Source organism: Patagioenas fasciata, chromosome 10 (assembly GCF_037038585.1).
Source record: "Patagioenas fasciata isolate bPatFas1 chromosome 10, bPatFas1.hap1, whole genome shotgun sequence".
NCBI lineage: Eukaryota > Metazoa > Chordata > Aves > Columbiformes > Columbidae > Patagioenas > Patagioenas fasciata.
This window is the reverse complement of record NC_092529.1, coordinates 13183835-13204870: the sequence shown is the minus strand read 5'-3', so window position 1 is coordinate 13204870 and position 21036 is coordinate 13183835. Positions and strand designations below refer to the sequence as shown.

Below are 21036 nucleotides of genomic sequence, written 5' to 3'. Positions count from 1 at the left end.
CCCCTGGACTATAAGGTATTCCTGTTCAGCATGTAGTTACACAAAAGATGCAGTCTCTAAACTGTAAGGAAGTGGTGTCTTGCTGTTTATATTATATTTCCCTGAGGTAAGGAAAAGGAATAATACTTTTTGTTTTCTTTAAAAAGAAAAAATCTGGGATGCAAAGTGGCATTATTTTGAAAAGAAACTGTCAGATATTTTCATTTCTTGATGCAGATAAGGATCGGTAGCATCTTTCATGCAGTGAGAAAACATTTTATTTTCTGATAATATTTTGTTAAAGGATGGTTATTTCCCGATGAGAGGGGAGACTGAAAGATGAAACTTGAACAGATGGATTCAAGTTACTGAGCAACACTTTGCCCAGGCAATTGAAAAAGAATTGGAGCAGGTGCTCAGTGGATTTATTAAAAAATGTTTTTACTTATTGTGAGCTGACGTAGGAACTCCAGTTTAACAGGCTCTTGACAGACTTCATGATAGATATTCAACTGGATGATGATTACTTGTACAGGTTATTTACTGTGTGACTTGGATGGGTCTTTTCTGTACTTCTGGTAGCGCACAGTCCAGGTAGCAATACAATGAAACTAATTTTTATAGATGACACTGGTGTTATTTGCTTCACTACAGTATTCTCGTATACAATGATATACAACTCATGCACAGAATATTTCACAATATGAGTTCCTAATGATGTATTCAAACCCTTCTGTAGCATGTAAGTTTCAGAGAGAAAAGAGTGTTCTGAAATTTTGGTGCATCACAAATGGTGGTTATGAAATTAGTGGGTTTGGTTTAGCTTCTGGCAGATCCAAAAATTGGATTTTTTTTTTTTTTAAAGGTCAATGCAAATTAGTGTTTGTTTTTTTTTTTTTTTATTCTTTTTAAGAGTAAAGTTTACTTTTAGGTTAAGTGTGATTATTTAAATTTGAGTGTTGCATTCTAATTGTTTTGAAAAAGATCAAGGGCAATGGAATATGAAAGCTATTTCAAATATATTTTCACAAACATGTAATTTACCCCTTTAAAAAATTTTGATTGCTTTAGACTTCTAAAGGTTTTAAAGTATAATTTAACAAAGTATAAATATATTTTTTCAGTGTTGCTTGCAAGCTTTTTCTTAAAAAACGTAAACATCCACTGCCCCCCAAAAGAAACCCCAGGACCCAAATTGTGTGAAAAATTGTCCGTCTCTTATTCAGAATTCTGTTAGCACTCTCACGTCCCTCTCTGTCGTATATTAGCAAAACCCAACAGATATATGGGATTTCTATTAATCAATGATTGTTTTTACTACTGTCATCCATACAAATATGTAAAATCATTTATTTCAAATAATATTATATTGCATGCTCAAATTGTATGTAGTGGAAAAAACTAATCAAAGAATATTAACGTTTGAATGATGTCTTGTTAAAAACCCCAGACTTCTGTGGATATAGGATATAGTGCTTGGGCAGTTCCTTTATGCATTAATTCGATCCAACAATCCAACACTTTTACCTGCACGTATGTTAATTACCTGGGAATGTAGGGATGAAATTTGTTTGAATATCTAGGGGAGATAATTTTGTTAGTTTACATTCTGTTATGTGACAATGCGATAACTGTAATCTTTATAATTGTTATAAAATAATGATATCTGTTGTTTCATCTGCGATTATCTCCAAGTTCTCTGTAGGGCTACTCTCAATCCATTCGTTCCATTCCCCAGCCTGTACTGATACTGGGAGTCGCCCTGCCCCAGGTGCAGGACCTTCCACTTGGCCTTGTTCAGCTTCTTGAGGCTGACACGGGCCCACTCCTCCAGCCTGTCCAAGTCCCTCTGGATGACATCCTGGCGCTCAAGCATTACCAACTGCGCCACTTGGCTTGGTGTCATCCACAAACTTGCTGAGGGTGCACTTAATCCCACTGCCTCTCATTGATCAAGATATTAGATCGTATTGGTCCAATATGGACCCCTGAGGGACACCACAAATAGGACCACAAAACTTTGTTTGCCTTTAAAAAAACCCTGGTATACCAAAGAGCCAAGGAACTTACACAGTTGAAGTCTTATTAGTTCTGATGTTTGTTGGCTTTGCTGATTAAGACCTGATGTTTAAACACTAAATAGGCTAAACCAGCACTAATTTTGAATGCATGTAAGTAAAACATACCCATATTTAGAAGAGCACTTCCTGGAGAATTAGGGAACTGAAAATCAAAACCATAAATTATTTTTGCCAGGGATTCCACTGAACTAGTGTGAAAAGAGACAGTAAGGAATGCTCTGAAAGGTAGGCTAGAAAGATAGAGCAGTATGTTCATTAATAACAAGTATGGAGATCAGTAATTACAACTATGAAACTATGCTTTTCAAAATTAAAAAAGCCCTACGCTTGTCAGTTTAGAGCATTGTTGTAGAATGGGGATGTGCATCTCATAGGGAATACCAACACTTTCCTTGATTGACTTGGACTGTTCGTAGTGATACGCTGATCAAAAATTGATGTTTTATCAATGCGAGGTTTATAAAAGTCATTTCTACAAAACTAGTGAGGAGCATGTTTGAAGGTCAGTGTACATTAGCACCAGCTAATACATTGTTCAGTAAGCTTAGATCTGTCCAGCAAATATGTGAAATATAATACTTCGGGCTCTCGGTAGCTGAGTTTGACTTTCTTTTTGGCAGTGTTATTTTACTTCCATTTAAGAAGGGACATTTAAATCGATCTTTCACCTGCAATCGGTCTGAAGAGCACAGATGCAGAGTAGAAATTTCAAAAATCATGGGGTATGTGCACAGGTTGAAAGGCGGAGAAATCACTAAAATGGATATTACCCTTTGTTGTTTTGCTTTTCTAGAACAGAACTCTTACATTTCAGATTAAGGAAACTGTGGGGGACTACAGGGGGTCCGTGGATTCACTGGCAGAGGGCATGGGAACAGAAATTAGCCTTGAAGGTATGAAGGCCTACCCATGAGAAAGATGGGAGTAAAGGAGTATCCGGAGATGTTAAGGATGTACCCGTGAGAGAGAAGGGAGTAAGAGAGTAACATTGATGACAGCAAAATTAGCCAATGAGACGTTACTGCTGTAACTTGTAACCAATAGGGAAGAGACACATGAATTTGTAAAACTGTATAAAAATGCACTTGTGGCAATAAATGACATCTACTACTTTCATCCTGGAAGAACCTGGTCTATGTCGTTTGTCCGTCTCAACCACGACAGGAAACTAACAGGATATTGGTTATTTGATTATGCGAAGAACTGCTGGAAAACTGTTTTCCTGTACTTATACAAACTGACCCATAGAAATACCGCAAGCACTATATGCTGGCACTGCTTGTAATATCCTGTCTCAGGGCTGGACATGCTTTAAAATTATATATAAAAAAAAATTAGAGCAGCTGGCATGCAGCAGTGTGTCTGTGTGTTCTGGATCTTGGGATTATATTTGATGATCTTTGCTGTGACTTTGCCCTTCTAAGCTTTGCCTGAATGCTTCTGATGGCAGGAGCCAGGGAAGTCTGCTCTTAGTTATGCCCTAAGGTGGAATTCCATTATTACTTCATGGTTATTATTGTGTTACACTTAGTATAAAACTAATGTGATTTTTTTTTTTTTTTTTTGGTCATTTTCAACCTTATTTAAAAAATTCTTTGTGTGTTCAAGCTTCTAAAGAGGTAGGAAGAGCAAACAGTTTTGGATGGTAGAAATAAATCTTTACAATCATGGATTTGTTGGATAAGGATTTTTTTAAACACTATGAGTTCCATAAAGGATTTGTTAGTATAAGGATTTTACAATATTCGAATTTGAAGACAGGATTTTTTAAAAAAGATGAAGTCTTTTAAAATAAAAAAAAGCCCACATCCAAATACAAATGCTTAAGAACTCCCAACTATGTTTCATTCATGTGTCCTAATGTAAATTAAGTTACTCCTTGTAGTGCAGCTGGGTTATTTATAAATGTCAAGCATTCAATTTTTAAAAAATTGTCATATTTTTCCATGCAGTTCTTAAGCTTCATATGCTCTGCAAAGAGACAGTATTTTAGCCAGGATGTTTCCAAAGCACATACGTTTTGCAGAAGTGTAAGCGCCCATTGGAATTTTTATTTCTGATCCTAATTCACTACCCTTGAAAATGAATATATGGGTTTCTTTTACTTGCATGCACTCAGGAGTTTTGTTCTGGGTTTTAAAATAAAGTTAGGATGGGGAAAAGAGAGAAAACTATTTATCATAGTTTGTTTCGCTGAATATACTTGTGGAGCAAAAACATTTCCCTTAACTTTGGAGAAGTAATCTTGGTAAGAGGAAAACAGATTAATGATGTTGGAAAAAAAAGATCCTCTAGACATCTTGTTCCTTCTACAAAGAAAAGAAATAAATTTTCAAGAATTCTGATGAAAGTAGAGGTTCAGTAGCTCCTTTCAGGAAACATTCTATGTGCTTTCAATTAGAAACTAAATTGTCCCACATGCATTTCAAAGTCCATACACAAATCGCCTTTTCAAGTGAAACTTTTTATATGTGGTCTCTTGCCAGAGGACAGTTTTCCAGTAGGACAACATATGTGGTGGTGTAAGGTGTTTTTGACATACAAGTCAAAGAAAAGCTGAGTTTCTTAATGCTCAGATTATTTTTACTTATAGTCTGTCTTTAGGTATATTACTAAAATGTATCTTAAGCCCTTCTTTTATGCATGAATTCAGGAATAGTTGGAAGTAAAATAATTGTAAATAAATATTTTGGCTAGTGGTTCAATATGGTAATTTCAATCTGGTGTAAAGTCTCCTCCCTGTTCCTCCCTTCTTCACACACCCAATATAGGCCAGGAGTGGTGTCAGAATTGTTGTTCAAGAGTAATACTGAGGCCAATGAGGTTATTGCTGGACTTGCCTGTGGTGCTGGACTATTAATCTTGGTTTTATAGCTTGGTGGTGGTGCCTAATTCACACACTTGATTCCTGAGTTCTGTATTCATGAAAACTCATGTTTGACTGTTTATTTGGAAATGCTAAATGGAGAGAAAATTAGACATGCATCTGAGTTTTTTGCTTAGCCGTAAGAACTTAATAAATTTGAATACACCTAATTTACGAAGTAACTCTCTAGTATAGAACTCACATAGCTATCAGCTCTTTATAGTTTCCTGTAATTTTTCATTTCATATGCTTGTATCCACATCTGTATGTCTTTGAATTATAAAATATGTTGGGATTTGACAAAATTTCTTCACCAGGTTCTCACAAAGTTCAAATAGCTGTGGTCCCGTGGTAGTGGGTTTTTAAAAGATGACCAATGTCAATGTGATTTTTTGGATTCTTTCCTAATAATAGTGACATGGTGTTTGATTTTGGTTGTGTGGTGTGTGGGTTTTTTATATATATATTTTTTTATATACTGGAGCCAGATGTGGAAATTTTCAGCGTAGTCAGTTTGCTTTCCAGCAACATAGAGTTTTATCAGGATTTCTTAAATATACTTTCATCTAAATTACTATGAGACCATTTTGGCTTGGGGTAGATGCGAAGGATTAGAAAACAGGAAAGAGAAGATAAGCTTATATGTTAAGAATAAATTAATTCCTATATGTTATGTTGTTGTAGTATTCTGGTTAAATAGAATTTGATCAATCTTTCTAATGGTATTTTTGGCAGAATAAAAAGTACTGTTTAGACACATTAGGTAACTGGCTGTGCTTTTACTTACGTAATTGATTGAAATATTAATATACTGCTGATTCAAGTTTTAAAATTCAGACAAGCTGATCAGGTAGATGCAATACCAAGTCTTTCTTTTCCAGGAGAATGGAAGCAGTCTGCTTTGAGGTGTTTGAGAGAACTAGCAGCTCCGATAATGTTGACTACTGTGATTTACAGATTTGTACGTTTTACCTAGGAATACAATAAGCTTGATTTACTGACAGAAGGGTTTCTTGTGCTTGTTTTTATGCTGCCTTAGGTATAGTTGCTGCCATCTTTGTCTGTCTTTCTTCTTCCAGTGATTATTTGGTTCTGATGTCTGTATTCCTACTATGTCTTTGTTTTTATAAATCTTGAATTTTGTGTTGAGTTTTTTAAAATATTCTAGTTTATGATTCTATTTTCTTTCTGTTCTTTGATCAGTAGAAGCTTACCAGTTGAAACACAGGGACTCACTGGCGGTTTCATTATACAATGTCTATATTGTATGTTTTTCTGAAAAAAGTCTTTTTTCTTTCTAGCACTTTATGTAGCTTTATCTTAATAGAAGGTAAAACCTTGAACTGCATTAATGGCATTAGTGTAGCCTTTTATTTAAGAGCTTCAGCTCGATCCCATCTAATCAGAAGAACACATGCTCACTAATGTCTTAGGAACCTTAATAAAATACATCAGAAACAGAATAAAACGAGGACCAGTTTGCAGCACCCTGACTTTCCTGCAGCCACGTGATGAAGTGTCTTATAATAAAACTGGGATAAAAAGGCAGTTTGGGTCTTAATTAGTATTAAGTTCAGACTATGCCACGTACTGTGGATTTTGAATACCAGTCAATAATAAAATTTTGAAAGATCTTTGTATCAATTTCTGAAGAGGACTAATCTTCCACCATTATTTTAGGAAGTATACGATATAAACCGTCTCCTCTTGGGATTTTTTGATCATAAGTTACTGGTAAAATTGCGTGCTGAGGTTGCTTTTGAGGCCAACACAAGATGCTAATCTAATATCTGAGAAACGTGTGGAAAGAGAAAGCAATGTCCAGCTTTGGTTTAAGACTTATTTTGGTGTAAAAGTAAAGAATAATAGAGTAAATCTCATCTGAGGAAAAAGTTCTGATTACCTATCAATTTTCTGTGGGTATATTAATCACTTTGACAACTAAACATCATCATGAAATCCCACATGTGGGCACCTGGTTGTGCAGGATTATAAGTAGTTTGTATGTGCAAAGTGGTTATTCAGTACTACTATGATTTGCAGTGTGAAGATGTCATATAGGGGATATAATGAAAGTGTAATTTCATAAATGAGTACATCTCTGAGGAGTTATTAGTATAGACCTTGATGGCTGCAGAGATGATGGCACAAGTACTTCATCATGCGTATAAATATGAAGAGTTCCATTCCATCCAGTTCAGGTTAAAAGAAGCTATACCTGATCTGATTTTTTTTTTAAAGTAGGTTTTTTATTAGGATCCCTGTTTTTTTTTTTTTAATTTATTAAAATAAATTAAAAAGACAAAGCAGACATTGTTCCAAAAATGATGTAATGGATAAAAATCCGTTTTCCTTAGGCTATGAGGACTTCATGAAATGTTCAGAATATCTCTTTGTTAGTTGTTTGGGTGAATTTGAAACCCTTCAGATGACCCCAGATAGTAAAATAATCAGTATAAGGTATCATGCATATAGAGTGGTAGTATCCTTGAATTAGTACCCCAAATGTAGATCCCCAAATCAGGTACCCCAAAAGAAAAAATGCATACATAGAACAACATAAATTCAGGGACTGAGCCTTGTGGGAGTCTCCAAACATTTGAATCTGATTGGAAGAAAACCCACACAAAATAATAAAGTGGGAGTAATTTTCTGATCTTCTCCAGAATGCTAAAGTCTGCTTCATTTTACCATCAGGGATAGAGAAGAAAAGCTTTTAAGTCAGCCAGCATCAGATTGATTCATAAAGCAAACAGGAAAAGTATTATGAAGCAAGGCTTCATGCTATGATAGACATCTAGGAATACTCATCTTTGGCAGTCTATTCATCTTTGGCTAAGGGGGTGGAAACTCTGGTTTGTCTCCCTGGGTAATGTGTGGAATCCTGTTTATATTCCAACTCAGTTTATGTGGCCTTAGGGAGCAAAGTCTGGTCTTAGAATTAGCTGTAATTTTTGCTGATCAGATAGGGGTATGACTGGCCAACTATTTTTCCATGACTCTTGTAGGAGAACTATATGACAAATCTATGACATACTCTTATTTTTAAAAACATTTGTGTAGCAAAGGTACTTGTTTCATCGGAGAGAAACAGCTGGTGGTGATTGAGAGATTCCCTGTACAGGTGATTTGCAAAGTTTTTTTTTTTTTTTGCTTCTGTAATCTGTAGTTAGTTGTATTAAAGCAAACAAGGAAAAAGGGCCATTCAGATATACTTTTTCATAAATGCCCAGTGCAAAATGAGGAATTCACTGTTGCCGTATGTTAGTGGTAGTTTAAATACACACACGTATATCTGCAATGTATTTAATGCGATAGAAAGAATGCATATGTGTTTAACTTTAGGTATGCATATGAACACTTACACCTAATCTGACTCTTGCAGGCAGTGGTTTATCAAGACAGCAATAGGCTATTTCAGGTCAGAATCTAATTTAACAGTTTATCTAACCATTATGTTTTTGTGCATTTCTTCTGTGGAAACAGCAGAGTGGGCAAAACAGAATAGGCAAGACAGTGCATATCCAGCTCTTTCTTCTTTATATTACCAGGGTTTCTATGAGCTTCAGGCACTGACTTAAGGTATCATTCTTAGCTCTGGTACAAATGGGGTGAACAAACTGCCCATGCTCCCAGACGTTTGAGGGCACAGATTGCGAACAACCAGAGAAGTCTGAAAAATAACGTTAAACTGGTATGATACAAATAGTTGTAATTTATCAGTCATTTGACTGTAAATTGGCTTCTTAACTGTAATCCTACAGATCATTAGTACTGATCTATTTATGCATGTATAAAATTTTCTGTCACCTATGGACAACTTTTTTTATTTTAACTAAAAATGCATGTCAGACCTGACAATTTTGGGATGGGTGTCTTGATATTATGTCCTGTCATATACTACATTTCAAGTTATCTATGTTCAGTTAAATGGAGCACACATGACTCTTTCAGTTATTTTAATATATTAGGACACACAATTTTTTGAATGTATTATGAAGATGTTCATTATTAATAGATTTTAGTTAAACAACATGTCCCAAATCATTCCCGCTACTTAAAGAGCGGTTGTTTCTCAAAGTCATTGATAAGCAATATGATTGTTGTTAAAGAGAACAAGAAACAGATTGATAGCTGGTGATACAAAAAATTATGACTTATTTTAAGCTTGTGGGTTCTAAGGTAGGCAAGACCCAGAAACGTGCTAGGATAGGCTAAGGGAATACAGGGTAATAAATGTGCACAACCCATAGTTGATTATGGTTTTGATTGTTAGTTTATCAATTGATTGTTGTATCTTGTTTGTTTCACTCAAGAAAAGGGGATTTGAGAGATGGGAATAAAGATAATTAGGACTCATGCTTTTTTCTTTTTTTCTTTTTTTTTTTTTTTTAATCCTCCCTCTCTGAATTTATGAGGATGAGCTGGGAAAGGCATGGTTGGGAAGACACAGTAGCTCAGCTGCTGAAGCCAGCTGATGTTTTTGTTGTGAATGAGCCTAGCTTTTCAGCCTTCCAGGCATAAATGTATTTTTCATGGTTATGAAGTTAGTTCAGGTATGTATGTGGAGCACTGGAGTAGAAAGCACATGGCAGTGCTGTCCTTTAGATGGGAAGGACTCTAAAGGACTAGAAACAGGACTATATCTGTCCTGTTTCACTTTTGTTTTCTAATAAACTGCTCAGATGTTTTGTAGGAGGGTATAAGCATCATCAGATTCTTAAATGATTCTTACATTATTCTATGTAGATATGTGAGTTTTTCGTTGACACATGTCACACCAAGATGAAAATCCTGTGTTTTATAAGAGATGGAATGCTGCTGTCTTCATACTGTTCTGTGTTGTGTTTTTTTTTTTTTTTTTGTAAAGACCAATAAACATTCTGTTCACTGAATATCTTAACTAATGCACTCTATTTTTCTTTCACTTTTGGATTAAGATGAATAACATAGTTGGGAAATGTGGAACCTGAAATGTAATTGCTACTGTAGAGGGTGCTGTGTCAACCCACTCTGAAGCTATTATCCCTAACATGTCTAATTTAAATATAATGTCTTTAAATTTCTTATTTTAAATATTAGAGGAAAAGTGAAGAAGAAACTACAGTAAAATATTTGAAATGACTTAACAGTGTTTGAATTAGAGACACAACTGTATTAAGTTTTGATGTTTAAGGAGAAACAGCAGCATTGTATTTGGACTAAGAAATTACTTGCTGGCTTTGTCACCGTTGACATAAATTATTGATAGGGGTTTCAGAAACAGCGCATGTGCTGTCAGAGTTGACTGCAATATAAGATGGGACTGCAGCGATGCCAGAGGCATTATAGAGAGGGAAGCACCTGTAGCATTTGGAGTTGCATGCTTCTATTCATCAGACTTGTATTTTATTGTAATAAATACATATGAGTGATTAAAATAATGGCAAGATGAGTCGTCAGGCTTATTTCTATCGTGTCCCTCCACAGGAATTACATAGAAGAACGCAGCTTCAACCTGAGCCAGCAAAGACGAAGGCTCTGCAAACAGTTATTGAAATGAAGGTATGGCCTTTGCATGTTTTCTGATACATTATTTTTGTAGCGTAAACTCATGTACTGGGTCTGACTGGGATGGAGTTTATTTTCCTCATAGCAGCCTGTATGGTGCTATGTTTTGAATTTGGTACCAAACCAGTGTTGATACCGCTCAGTTTTTACTGTTGCTGAGCAGTGCTTACACAGGGTCAAAGCTTTTTCAGTTTCACGCTTTGCTCTCCCTCTAGCAAATAGGTTGGGGATGGACAAGAGATTGGGAGGGAATGCAGCTGGGGCAGCTGACCTAAATTGACCAAAGGAGTATTCTATCCTGGAGAATGTCTTGCTCAGCGATGATAAAACTGGGAAGGACATTCAGAGTTGTAGCATTTATCTTCCTAAGTAGTGGTTATGCATGATGAAGCCCTGCTTCCCTGCCTGGAAATAGCAGAGCATCTGCCTGCTGATGGGAAGTAGTGAATGAATCCCATAATCTGCTTTCCTTCTGCGAGCAGCTTTGCTTTACCTATTCAACTGGCCTTATCTAGACTCATAAGTTTTCTCACTTCTGCCCTTCCAATTCTCTCCCCATCCCACTGAGGGGCAGTGAATGGGCAGCTGTGTGACATTTAGCTGCCTGCCAGGGTTAACCCACAACACCTCCACTTATAACTTTTACTATTAAATCATTAAATGCTTCCTTTTACTTCTCAATTTATTTTGCTGTGGAACTAGGAATAATTAGCATTTCTTTCTCACAGTCTGTTTTCTTATTAAGACTTGGTTAATAAAATCAAGTGCAATGTTGCTGAATAATGAGAACCAAATATTGCTTTTTATAAAGACTCGGGGGAAGAGTTTCAGATGAGCCAAAGTGTATGACGCAAACTGACAAACAGAAGCAAACACAAACTGTCCAAGGCTGACGTAAAATGTTTTTATTCTTGATCTTGAAAAACAATACTTCTGTTCATGGTATTTGGCCATCATTTTACATCTAACCTGAGGAAAATATTTGTTGTATCAGCAGTGATATGAAAAAAATGTGATAAAACTCCTTAGTCCTGAATATAGTTTCTTAGTTTTGATATATAACATGACCGAAGTGTTTTAGATTTTTTTTCCCCACAATGACAAAAAATTAAAAAAAAAAAAGTGAAAACTTACGTTTTCATGCAATTCTGAGTCTGGAATGTACATCTTTAAGAAAAATACCACGAGACTTGAAAATTTGTGAGCCGGCAATGCTGCCTGAGATACATCACTGATTGTCTTCCATTTCAGTCTTGAAGTGCAAATTAAAGGCCTCATTTTGCCAGGGACTTCTTTTGTGAGCAAACGAGTTCAGCATGTCTGAACGTTGTGGTAAATATGCAGTTACAACAACAGCAGGACTTCATAAATAGAATATCTGTCATTTTAATAGATAATAATTAGTTTGGATTATATGAGTAACAACGAAGGTACATCTGTTTTAGCGTTCCATCTTCTGATGTCTATTTGCCTTCAACCTTCCCCATTTATTCTTGTGAAATAGTCTATGTATGAAATCCAAAATGTGTGGTTTTGCAATAACTTTTTACCCTCAGTGTATGGGAAAGTAGGATACTGGCTGAGAAATTAATTTCTTTCTATTAATTTCAGAATTGTAAATTGTGAAGTTTTGACATACAGGGGTAATGTGTTAGAATAGTATATGGTCTTCCATGTGGGCTATTAACAATGTAAAGTTTATGTTGCAAAATAATTTGCGATTCCTCTTCCTGTATCAAAACTCCTTGAAAAGAAAGAGGACAGGGTGCGGGGCATTTGACACATGAATGACACACACGATGATTGTAGTTGCAGCCCTTCTGACAGCATCTGTGCCTGAAGACAATAAGGTCTTTTCTGTTTGTCTCCCAGGAGATCTGGGTGTGGTGTGATATTTCACTTTTTAAAAACCTCGTATTTGTAATGAGGGCTTTTATTTGTCATGGGTGAGGCTGTAATTGTCTTGCTGGAGCATTCTGATGCAGAGCTGCCTTTTGGCTCTGAGGCATGCAGTTCTTTCTTTTCCTAGGAACACATGCTCCTTTGGGGTTGCCCTGTCTAAAACAGGCCTGATACTGAAAAGAAAAAGGGGCAAATGTAAGATGTTGAAATCCACATCATTAAACAGCAGTTTTCATTACAAGTTCCAGCTTTGGAATGTTTTCAAGTAAATTTAAATTGTCTTAATCCAGACGGCATTTGTTTTGAAAAAAATGTGGAACATTTGCTTTGAATGCTTTGCTTTCAAACATTGAGGCAATAATTTCTCTGTAGTGTTAAGGGTAGACGGAGGGAGAGGATTACCCTGTAATATGTCAGTCTGAGGCCGTACATCCCCCATGGAGAGGCTTCATGCAGTATACGTTTCTCTTTACCGCACCTGACCCCTTCCACCCCATTCATACATAAGCTTTTGTCTGAGTCCCCTCCATGGCTCCCCAGGCTCTGCCAGGAGGTAGTATTCTCTCTTTCCTAAATCCTTCTGTTCTTTCCTGTGTTTTCTTTTGTCTCTTGTGGCTGCTGAACTCTTTCTGTCCCTTTTCCCAGTCAGTCCTCCGTTTCATCCAATGAAGTATACACATTTCTCCTACCTCAAATGTGACTTTTTTTGTCCTAATCAGCTTCTATTCTACCCTACCTGTCCTGTCATGCTCTTCATTTTTCTCCAGAAACTTCACAAGTAGCTGCCTTTGCTTACAGCAATTGTATTTCTTGCCTAACTGTTGTTTCCTTGAGCAGTCTCCATCTTCTCTATACTTCAAAAGAAAAAAAGAAAAAGGAAACAGGAAAGACAGAAAATTCACATCCTAGGTCTTGACTCCTGTTTCTATTACTTTATTTACTTCATTTCAGATATCTTGTGTCTTTTTAGATGCGTTGCAATGGGCCTTTCTTTCCTAACTTTCTGGTTCTGCTCTTAGACATGTTTGCTTCCAGATGTTGTATGTCTTTTGCTTATTCTTTACCCTTAGGTTCTTTTCTCTCTACTCCATTGTCTGCAGACCTTCTTCTCCAGAAGCCCTTCTTTCTCTGGAAAGCAGAGTCACAGAACAGAAGGAGAGCAGGATGCTTCCTTTTCCTACATGCTCCTCTTTTTCCATCAAGCTCCTGCTTTTTTTAATCACACTGTAGACCTTCCTTTCAAGAGATTCCCCTAGCCCTGAGGTCTGTTCTCTAGGAAGTAGGGCATACTAGATATTCTGTCTGTATCCTCGATTTACTCAAAGGAGGGGCAGGAGGGTTGGACTAGATAATCTTTAAAGGTCCCTTCGAACCCAAACCATTTTACGATTCTGTGATCTTGTTCAGACAGTTCTAGGCTTAAACCAATGACATTACTTGAGAGAGAAAATCAGAAATGAGTTGCCTAACAAATATCGCATAAGGCTTATTCTAAGTATAGGGTATTGACCATCCAGGGATATATATATATATATCATCTAGCAAAAAGAATGAAAGTCTTCAAAAAACAGTCATCTGTAAAGTAAATGAAAATATTTGTGGTTTACCTTACTTGCAGAAAGAGTCATCTTTATGTATTGATCCAGCTTTGATATTTCAGGTATGGGTTTGGTTTTCAACAAGCGTGTATGTGTGTTTGCAGTGCAACATACTCTTATTGTTAAGATTGCATGAACTTTCTCTTGTCTTCAGAAAGAAACCTGAATATTCTCTGTATTAAGTTGACAAAGTAGATAGCAATAGTAGTCATATATGGCCTGTTGATAACATGTGTGTATATTGACATTTAAATGCAAGCTTTATTAAATGTGAAGTTTCAAATATTTGCTTCTGATTGCTTGTTGAATGCCCTAGAAACAAGATTTTTCATGGACATAGTTTAAACTTTTCATTTCAAAGTAAGACAGACTGGAATGTCGTATTATTTAAAAATCTTTTGCACTAATATTTCCCATCCTACCCCTTCCACACACCCTCCCAACCACCCCACGGTGTTCAGGAAATGTACTATAGCACTTGTGTTGTAAAGACTGGATGTATAAGGTTCATGAAACATTATTGTGGAAACTAATTTTTAGAGTTAGTCTCCTTTCTATTGTGGATAATTATTTTCTTCAGCATCAGGACATGTACTAATTGTTTCATGTTTCAAAAGAGATGGATTTCTGCTAGGTCCAGTATAGAAATGGCCCCAACCTCTCTCACAGAATATCTGCAACATTATTTTAATAGAGGAGATGAGGAAGAAATATTGGTTACTGCTAGAAGAAGGGGATAGATTAGGGAGAGTGCCTTGTTCTATATCACAAACCCTGCTATATAATCTTATGTCTTTTAAGAGACTTGGAGGGCCCGACTGGAAAAATCTGCACAAATGTTTCATTGTTGTAGAACTCAGAAGACATTTATTAGTACCAGTTAGTACTAAGCTGCTTCCTTAATATTATTGCAGAGGAATCTTCTTGTGATTCAACACAGACCCATGTAGTTTGTTAGTATGCTGCTAATATGGATAAGTCTTAAAGGTTTGAAGGAACTATTGCATCTGTTCCTGTTTCAGTTTCTGAAAGATTGCCAGACCCTATGCCACAACAAGAGCTGGTTGAAAGTTTTCCAACTGAAGTTTTCTGTGGGAAAATGCTGATTCGGCTGAATCGGAACATTTTATGGGAATGTGCCTATTCTGTCAAAACTTTCAGTGAAAGCAAAACTATCTAACTTTTTATCCATCCTGTATTTCAAACCAACTCCCTTGTGGCAGTGCCCATTGGGAACTCCAGGAGTGTATTATCTTTGACTAACAGGGTTCCTCACTTTCTAGCGGTTGTCCAGATAGAAGTGCAGGTTTCCAAGGCAAGACAGCAGTCCTGTGTTACTCATACATAAGGGAACAGAACCTTTGACTCCTTGACCAGTCTGTGAACAGAGGTGATATCTGGCTTCTCTTCTGTCTTTTCGTCACTGTTTTTGATAAATTATTCTGAAACAGATTTTAGTTTTCAAAATGAAATTTCTGTCTTCCAATAAGAAGTTAATATGAAACTGATAGTGACAATTTTTCTAGAGATATGAAAGCTAGCTTTTACACTGCTGTAATCACAATGCAGAGATTGATTTAAAACCCCCTTTTCCTTGGAGAGTTCAAACTTGTGATAATGTAGAGGCACAGAAAATTCTTCTGAAAGTTATGTTAGTTATTTCTCATAAAGCTTAAATGTAATTCTGTGATGTATAAACCTTCTAAAGAATGTAATGGGCTGTGCTATAAATTATTTCTGCCATGTTATATTTGCAAACACATAAAATACAAATGCAGTACAAAAAGCCAGACTCTTATAGTCTTAGCTAGAGAGATTTGATGAGGACTATTCCCAGATGAGATGTCATAACAGGTCATGTAAGTATTAATATATTTCAGTGAAAAATCATTCTAAAGCAGTGAGGCTTAAGTTTTGCTTTTATCTTCAATAATAGGAGTAGAAAATCTCTAAAATGAAGTCTGATGGAGCAAGCTGATTTGATTGTAGCGTCGGAGAGAGCTACAATAATTTATTGATGTGCTTAAGCCTTGAGAGCTTTTAATTTTTGTTTTCTTTCAGTTTTTTCCTTATCATTTGGAGAAACTGCATGAAAATATTTAATGAGAATTCTTCCCCTTTCCTTTTTTCATTAATTCATTAATTCTCAACATTATCTTTTATTTCCTTCTTTAAAAACAAATAAAAAAAACCCCCAAACACCCCCCACAAACAAACAAAAAACCAAAACTGAACCAAAACACCCCTACTGTGCCAAAAAACACCAAACCAAACCAGAAATATGTTTTGTGACCAGAACAGCTGACATTTTAAAGATGCCTGTTTTCTGTCATGTGAAGGGTTGATCATTTCATAGAAAGATTACTTGTTTTTTATGCTCATTCGTACAGACTTTGCCCTATGATATGAGAAATGCTGATTCCACGGACAAATATTACTAAATGTTTTAGTATTCTGCTATTGGAAATCTGTCATGTCGATAACATTAGACTAACATATTAAGTTATTCAATTTGTATTGTACCAGTAACTTGAAAAGTTGTTATCCAAATAAACAACACCAAAACTATATTAGATACAAGCATATAACCTAAAAGCTAGTTGGAAGTCTTCCTGAATATTTGTGTGTGTGTGTTTTTTTGTTTGTTTGGTGTGTGGTTTTTTTTTTTTTTTTAATTGCATCCCTTGTCAGCTCCTTTGTGTTTGTAATTGATTTGTGGTGGAATATTCTTTCTCTTTGAAAATACTCTTCAAGAAAGGCAAATATGGAATGCTGATTAATATTATCATCAGCACTTTCAGTATCAGGTATTTTCCAGAAAAGAAACACCCCAATTATTTTCCGCCCCACTGGAATTCGTGAATACTTGCCGGCAGTATATTGTGTCTCATGGTAGCAAAGCGCAGATGAAGAGAAGGCTTTATCCTGTCAGATCTTGAAAAATCTCCAGAGATGGATGACACTACTTCCCTGCGCAACCAGTTCTAAAGCTTGTACTCAAAGTTTAACACTTGTAGGTATTGCAAGGCTACTTTAGGTCCCCCTCAAAGCCTTCTCTAGACTGAACAAGCACGCTTTCCTCTGCCTCTTATGGGAGGGCAAGTACTCCAGCCCTCTTGGTGTCCCCCTGATGAACTCATTCAGGTTCATCAAGTCTGTCTTGTACTGTAGGATGTAAAGCTAGATGCAGTGTGTTAGATGAAGTCTAATGAATGCTGAGCAGAAGGCGACAATCTCTTCCCTTGATCTGCTCACTGGCTGTGTTCATACTAATACAGCCCAGGATCCTGTTTGCAGCCCTTGCTGCCAGGTCGCAGCGTTACTGTGGCTCCTGTTAAGCTTGCTGTCTGCCAAGATACTCAAACCTTTCTTAGCAGAACTGCTCCCCAGGGAGTTAGTCCTCTCTGGTACAGCTGCAAGGGGTTCTTCCTTCCCAGGCGCATGACTTGGCTTTCATCTTTTGTTGGATTTCCTAAGGTTCTTGCCCGCTCATTTTTCCAGTCTGTCTAGGTCCCTTTAGTAGCAGCCCTGTCCTTGAGCACATTGACTGGTCTACTAGCTTTGTGAGCAAGCACTCTTGTCATTTCTTTCAAGTCATTGGTAAAGATACTAAACAGGATAGGTCCCAGTATGGACTCCATGGTCCTCTTGTTACTGACTTTCAGGTAGAGCACAACCTGTTAAACACTACCCTCTAAGCCTGATCACAGAACTGGATTTTTTTACCTTCCTAGTTGTCTACCCATCCAGCCCATAATGTCTTATCTTGAATACAAAAATAAGGGAGACGATGTCCAAAGACTTGCTAAAGTTGAAGTAAATGTCATCCACTGTTCTTTCTTCATCCACAAATCTAATAATTTTATTACAAAATGCAATGAGTTGGTCAGGCATGATCCACTGACTCTTCCCAATTACCTTCTCACTCCTGTGGTCTAAAATGTTGTCCAAAAAACTTCACCATAATTTTCCCAGGGAACAAAGTGAGGCTGCCAATCCTACAGTGTCCTGCTTTGCTCTTTTGTTCTCTTCTTGAAGGTGAGTGCAACATTTGCCTTCCTTAAGTTGTCTGGGATCTCCCCCCGTTTCCTAGTTTCCTTGTGTGTGTGTGTTGCTTGTGTTGTATTTTTTTTTTCTTTTTTTCTTTTTTCTTTTTTTCTTTTTTTCTTTTTTTCTTTTTTTTTTTTTTTTTTTTTATCAAAACGCTAGGGAGTGGGTTTGCAAGGACATCAGCCACTTGTCTCAGCACCCTTGGATACAGTCTGTTGAGTCCCATGGACTCGTATGAGTTGAGTTCTCACAAGAAAGTCCTGACTTAGTCCTCCTGTTGAAGCCTTTTTTTAAGCAGAGAGGCCTCAGAGACCTTGTCATTGAAGGCTAAGGCAAATACTTGTTTCCTCCATAGTTCAGATTAACTTGTGATGTTATGAAGAGAGTGTGGATAGATTATTTCTACACAGACATTTTAGTTGGGTCAAGCTGTGCTGTGATTTATCAGATGAAATATTATGTGACAACTTACTTTTCTAGGCAAACTCTCTCTGTATCCTAAATACTTTCAATAATGGAGATATAGAGGAAAGCTCTTTGTGGTTTGTTGAGTGTGTTTGTGTGACATTATTTGGCAGAGAAGCTGTGAAGTTGTAGTGCTAATTTTACTGGGACTGTTTCACACCACACGGGTAGAATCCTCTCGCACAGCTCCTATCATGTGAATTATTGTTTTTGACTCACTATTAACAGAAAAGATGTGGGCAAATAAGTTCTTATTTCGCTTACAAAAGAACAGTATTATTAATTACTGTAAATGCCATTCCTTGAGATGTGTTGTCCTACACAGGAATAGGGAATAGGATTGGCTGAGAATAAGTGTTCTTTATTTCCGTAGGGATAAAAGTTATTCAGGCTGCTCTGCTCAGGTACTGTAGTCAAAATTATCTCTATGCACTGGAGCATGTTTGGTGAAAGAGCATCAGCTTCTGAGAAAAATCTTGAAGGATCACAGTTACTGTAAATTAAATCACGGTACCATTTTATTTTTAAGTAGAATTTCTCTGACAGTGATAATTGTAAGGAAAATACAAGCTTCAATTTCATATTATGAATACTTATGCTGTCAGATCTTGGAAAACCTCCAGGATTTCAGACTATGAGTATTTTCACTTGTTTGTGAACAGCTTTTATACTGCAAACCAAATATTTTAAATATTTCACAATCAAAACCCTCTATTAATTTAAGTAATATAAGAAATAAGAAAATAATTTAAAAAAATCTCTCAGTTTGAGACTTATTACCTATAAAACCAAAAGCTAAAATGTTACAGGACTGATAGTGTGCCATCTAGATGGCATGGCTTAGTCTTTACATGGCTTCGATTCCTTATGGATTTGTAACAGTGGTTGCTAAACCTCAAAAAATTTGAGCTTCATTTTTGCTTTAGTACAAAAACTTCAGATGGTATTACAGGTATTTTGGTTTTGCTTACTTTCAGACAGCCTAGAGAAAACATTGGTGTACTCTTAGAACTCAGGAAAATAAAACTTAGTCTGACAAAAGAGAGTTGTAGTTAAGCAGAGCGCTTCAAGCTTAGCTCGTCCTTGGAGGTGTGTTGTGGTAGGGAATTTTGTGTTTGCTTGTTTGGTTTTTTTTTGTTTTGTTTTGTTTTTGTTTTTGTTTTTCTTCCTTCATTGATCTCAGTGGAACAAGAACTTTACCTTGATGTTTGATATTTGATGTATGGTTGCCTTGACGTTCTTGAGCTTGATTGTCTGGCCATCTCAATCAAAATATTTTCAATTTCTCAGATGTCTGCAAAGAGGGCCTAAAGCAGATTTCCTAATGAGTCATTTTGCAATGCTCTTTTAAACAGAAAATTATGTGAGAATTTAGTGTAATGACTTTTAAAAATCTTTCTGACTCTCACTGAAGATATTTAGTTGATTTCCAAATGACTGGCAACAACAAAAAAATTGCTGGATGATTTCAGTGCTGTGCTGGCACACGTGGCAACCATTGTCTGTGATGTAAGATTTTTTTGTTTGGGACTCATAATAAAAAGTGCTAAATCCCATCTTAATGATGTGACTGAATTATTGGAGGGAAAGTATCAGAGGAGATGAGCTTTCTTCCTCTTGATGGCAGGTAAAACTCTATGGAAATATGGAAACTCAGCCTCAGACTGAGTCACATAATGAAGCAGCCTGTTGTCCTGTAGTGATGGTAGACTGACCCCCCTAGGCTAAACTTTGTGTTTAAGAACTTGGAAGAATAGCCAGGCCTAGATGGCTAGAAAAGCGAACAAGGTATGTTATCCTGTACACGTGGGAAATAGGGCATCTTCCAATCTCCCTTCATCCAAAACTGTATGGGAATGAAGATGAAATTTTGACCAGAATAATATTCTCTACATACTATGCAGCAAAACATAGCATTGCAAGTATTTTTCTGGTGGTGAAAGAGGTCTAAATTCTGCATTTCTTTAAGCCAAAATCAACAGAATTACTCTTGGGTTGTGACGGTATGTGCAATATGTATTTATACCAGCTATTTTTGCTGTTTTATTATTTGATGTTCATGGAAGTACAGATATATTTATCTTATGCTTTAATAAACGTTCTGCATCATTTTCAATGCTCTCTTTTTTATAACTTAGGATACAAAAATAGCTTCACTTGAGCGTAATATAAGAGATCTTGAAGATGAAATACAGATGTTAAAGACAAATGGAGTTCTGAATACAGAGGACCGAGAAGAAGAAATAAAACAAATAGAAGTTTACAAGAGTCACTCAAAGTTCATGAAAAATAAGGTAAGCTGTATTAATAAAACAGCTTAATACTATGTAAATAATGGAAACAAAAGTTTTAACTTGACCCTTTTCAACACAAGCAGCTCTTTGCATGTCTTCTTTTGGTAGATCTCTCCTATGCAATACTCAGCAGTTATGGAGGAGTGAAGCATTTTGGATAAATAAAAATGTGGTTTGTGTTTTAACTTGAGAAGAGGTAAAGAAGAGGTTGTTTCACCACTTCTGCAGAGGCTACTACAATCCTGAGTCTA

General features: G+C 36.4%; 1 protein-coding gene across 14 annotated transcripts in view; it reads left to right on the top strand.

The window, feature by feature from the left end:
• The window catches only part of ERC2 (ELKS/RAB6-interacting/CAST family member 2), a 433731-nt gene that overhangs the window by 68735 nt on the left and 343960 nt on the right, over window positions 1–21036 (top strand). For all 14 annotated transcript variants that reach the window (XR_011740737.1, XR_011740732.1, XR_011740731.1 and 11 more), the window contains 2 exons: window positions 10396–10470; window positions 20630–20785. Coding sequence is in view for 1 of the 14 variants with exons in the window: in XM_071813173.1 (XP_071669274.1) it covers window positions 10396–10470; window positions 20630–20785 (231 nt within the window). In the remaining 13 variants the exon portion in view is untranslated. The remainder of the gene's footprint in view (window positions 1–10395; window positions 10471–20629; window positions 20786–21036) is intronic.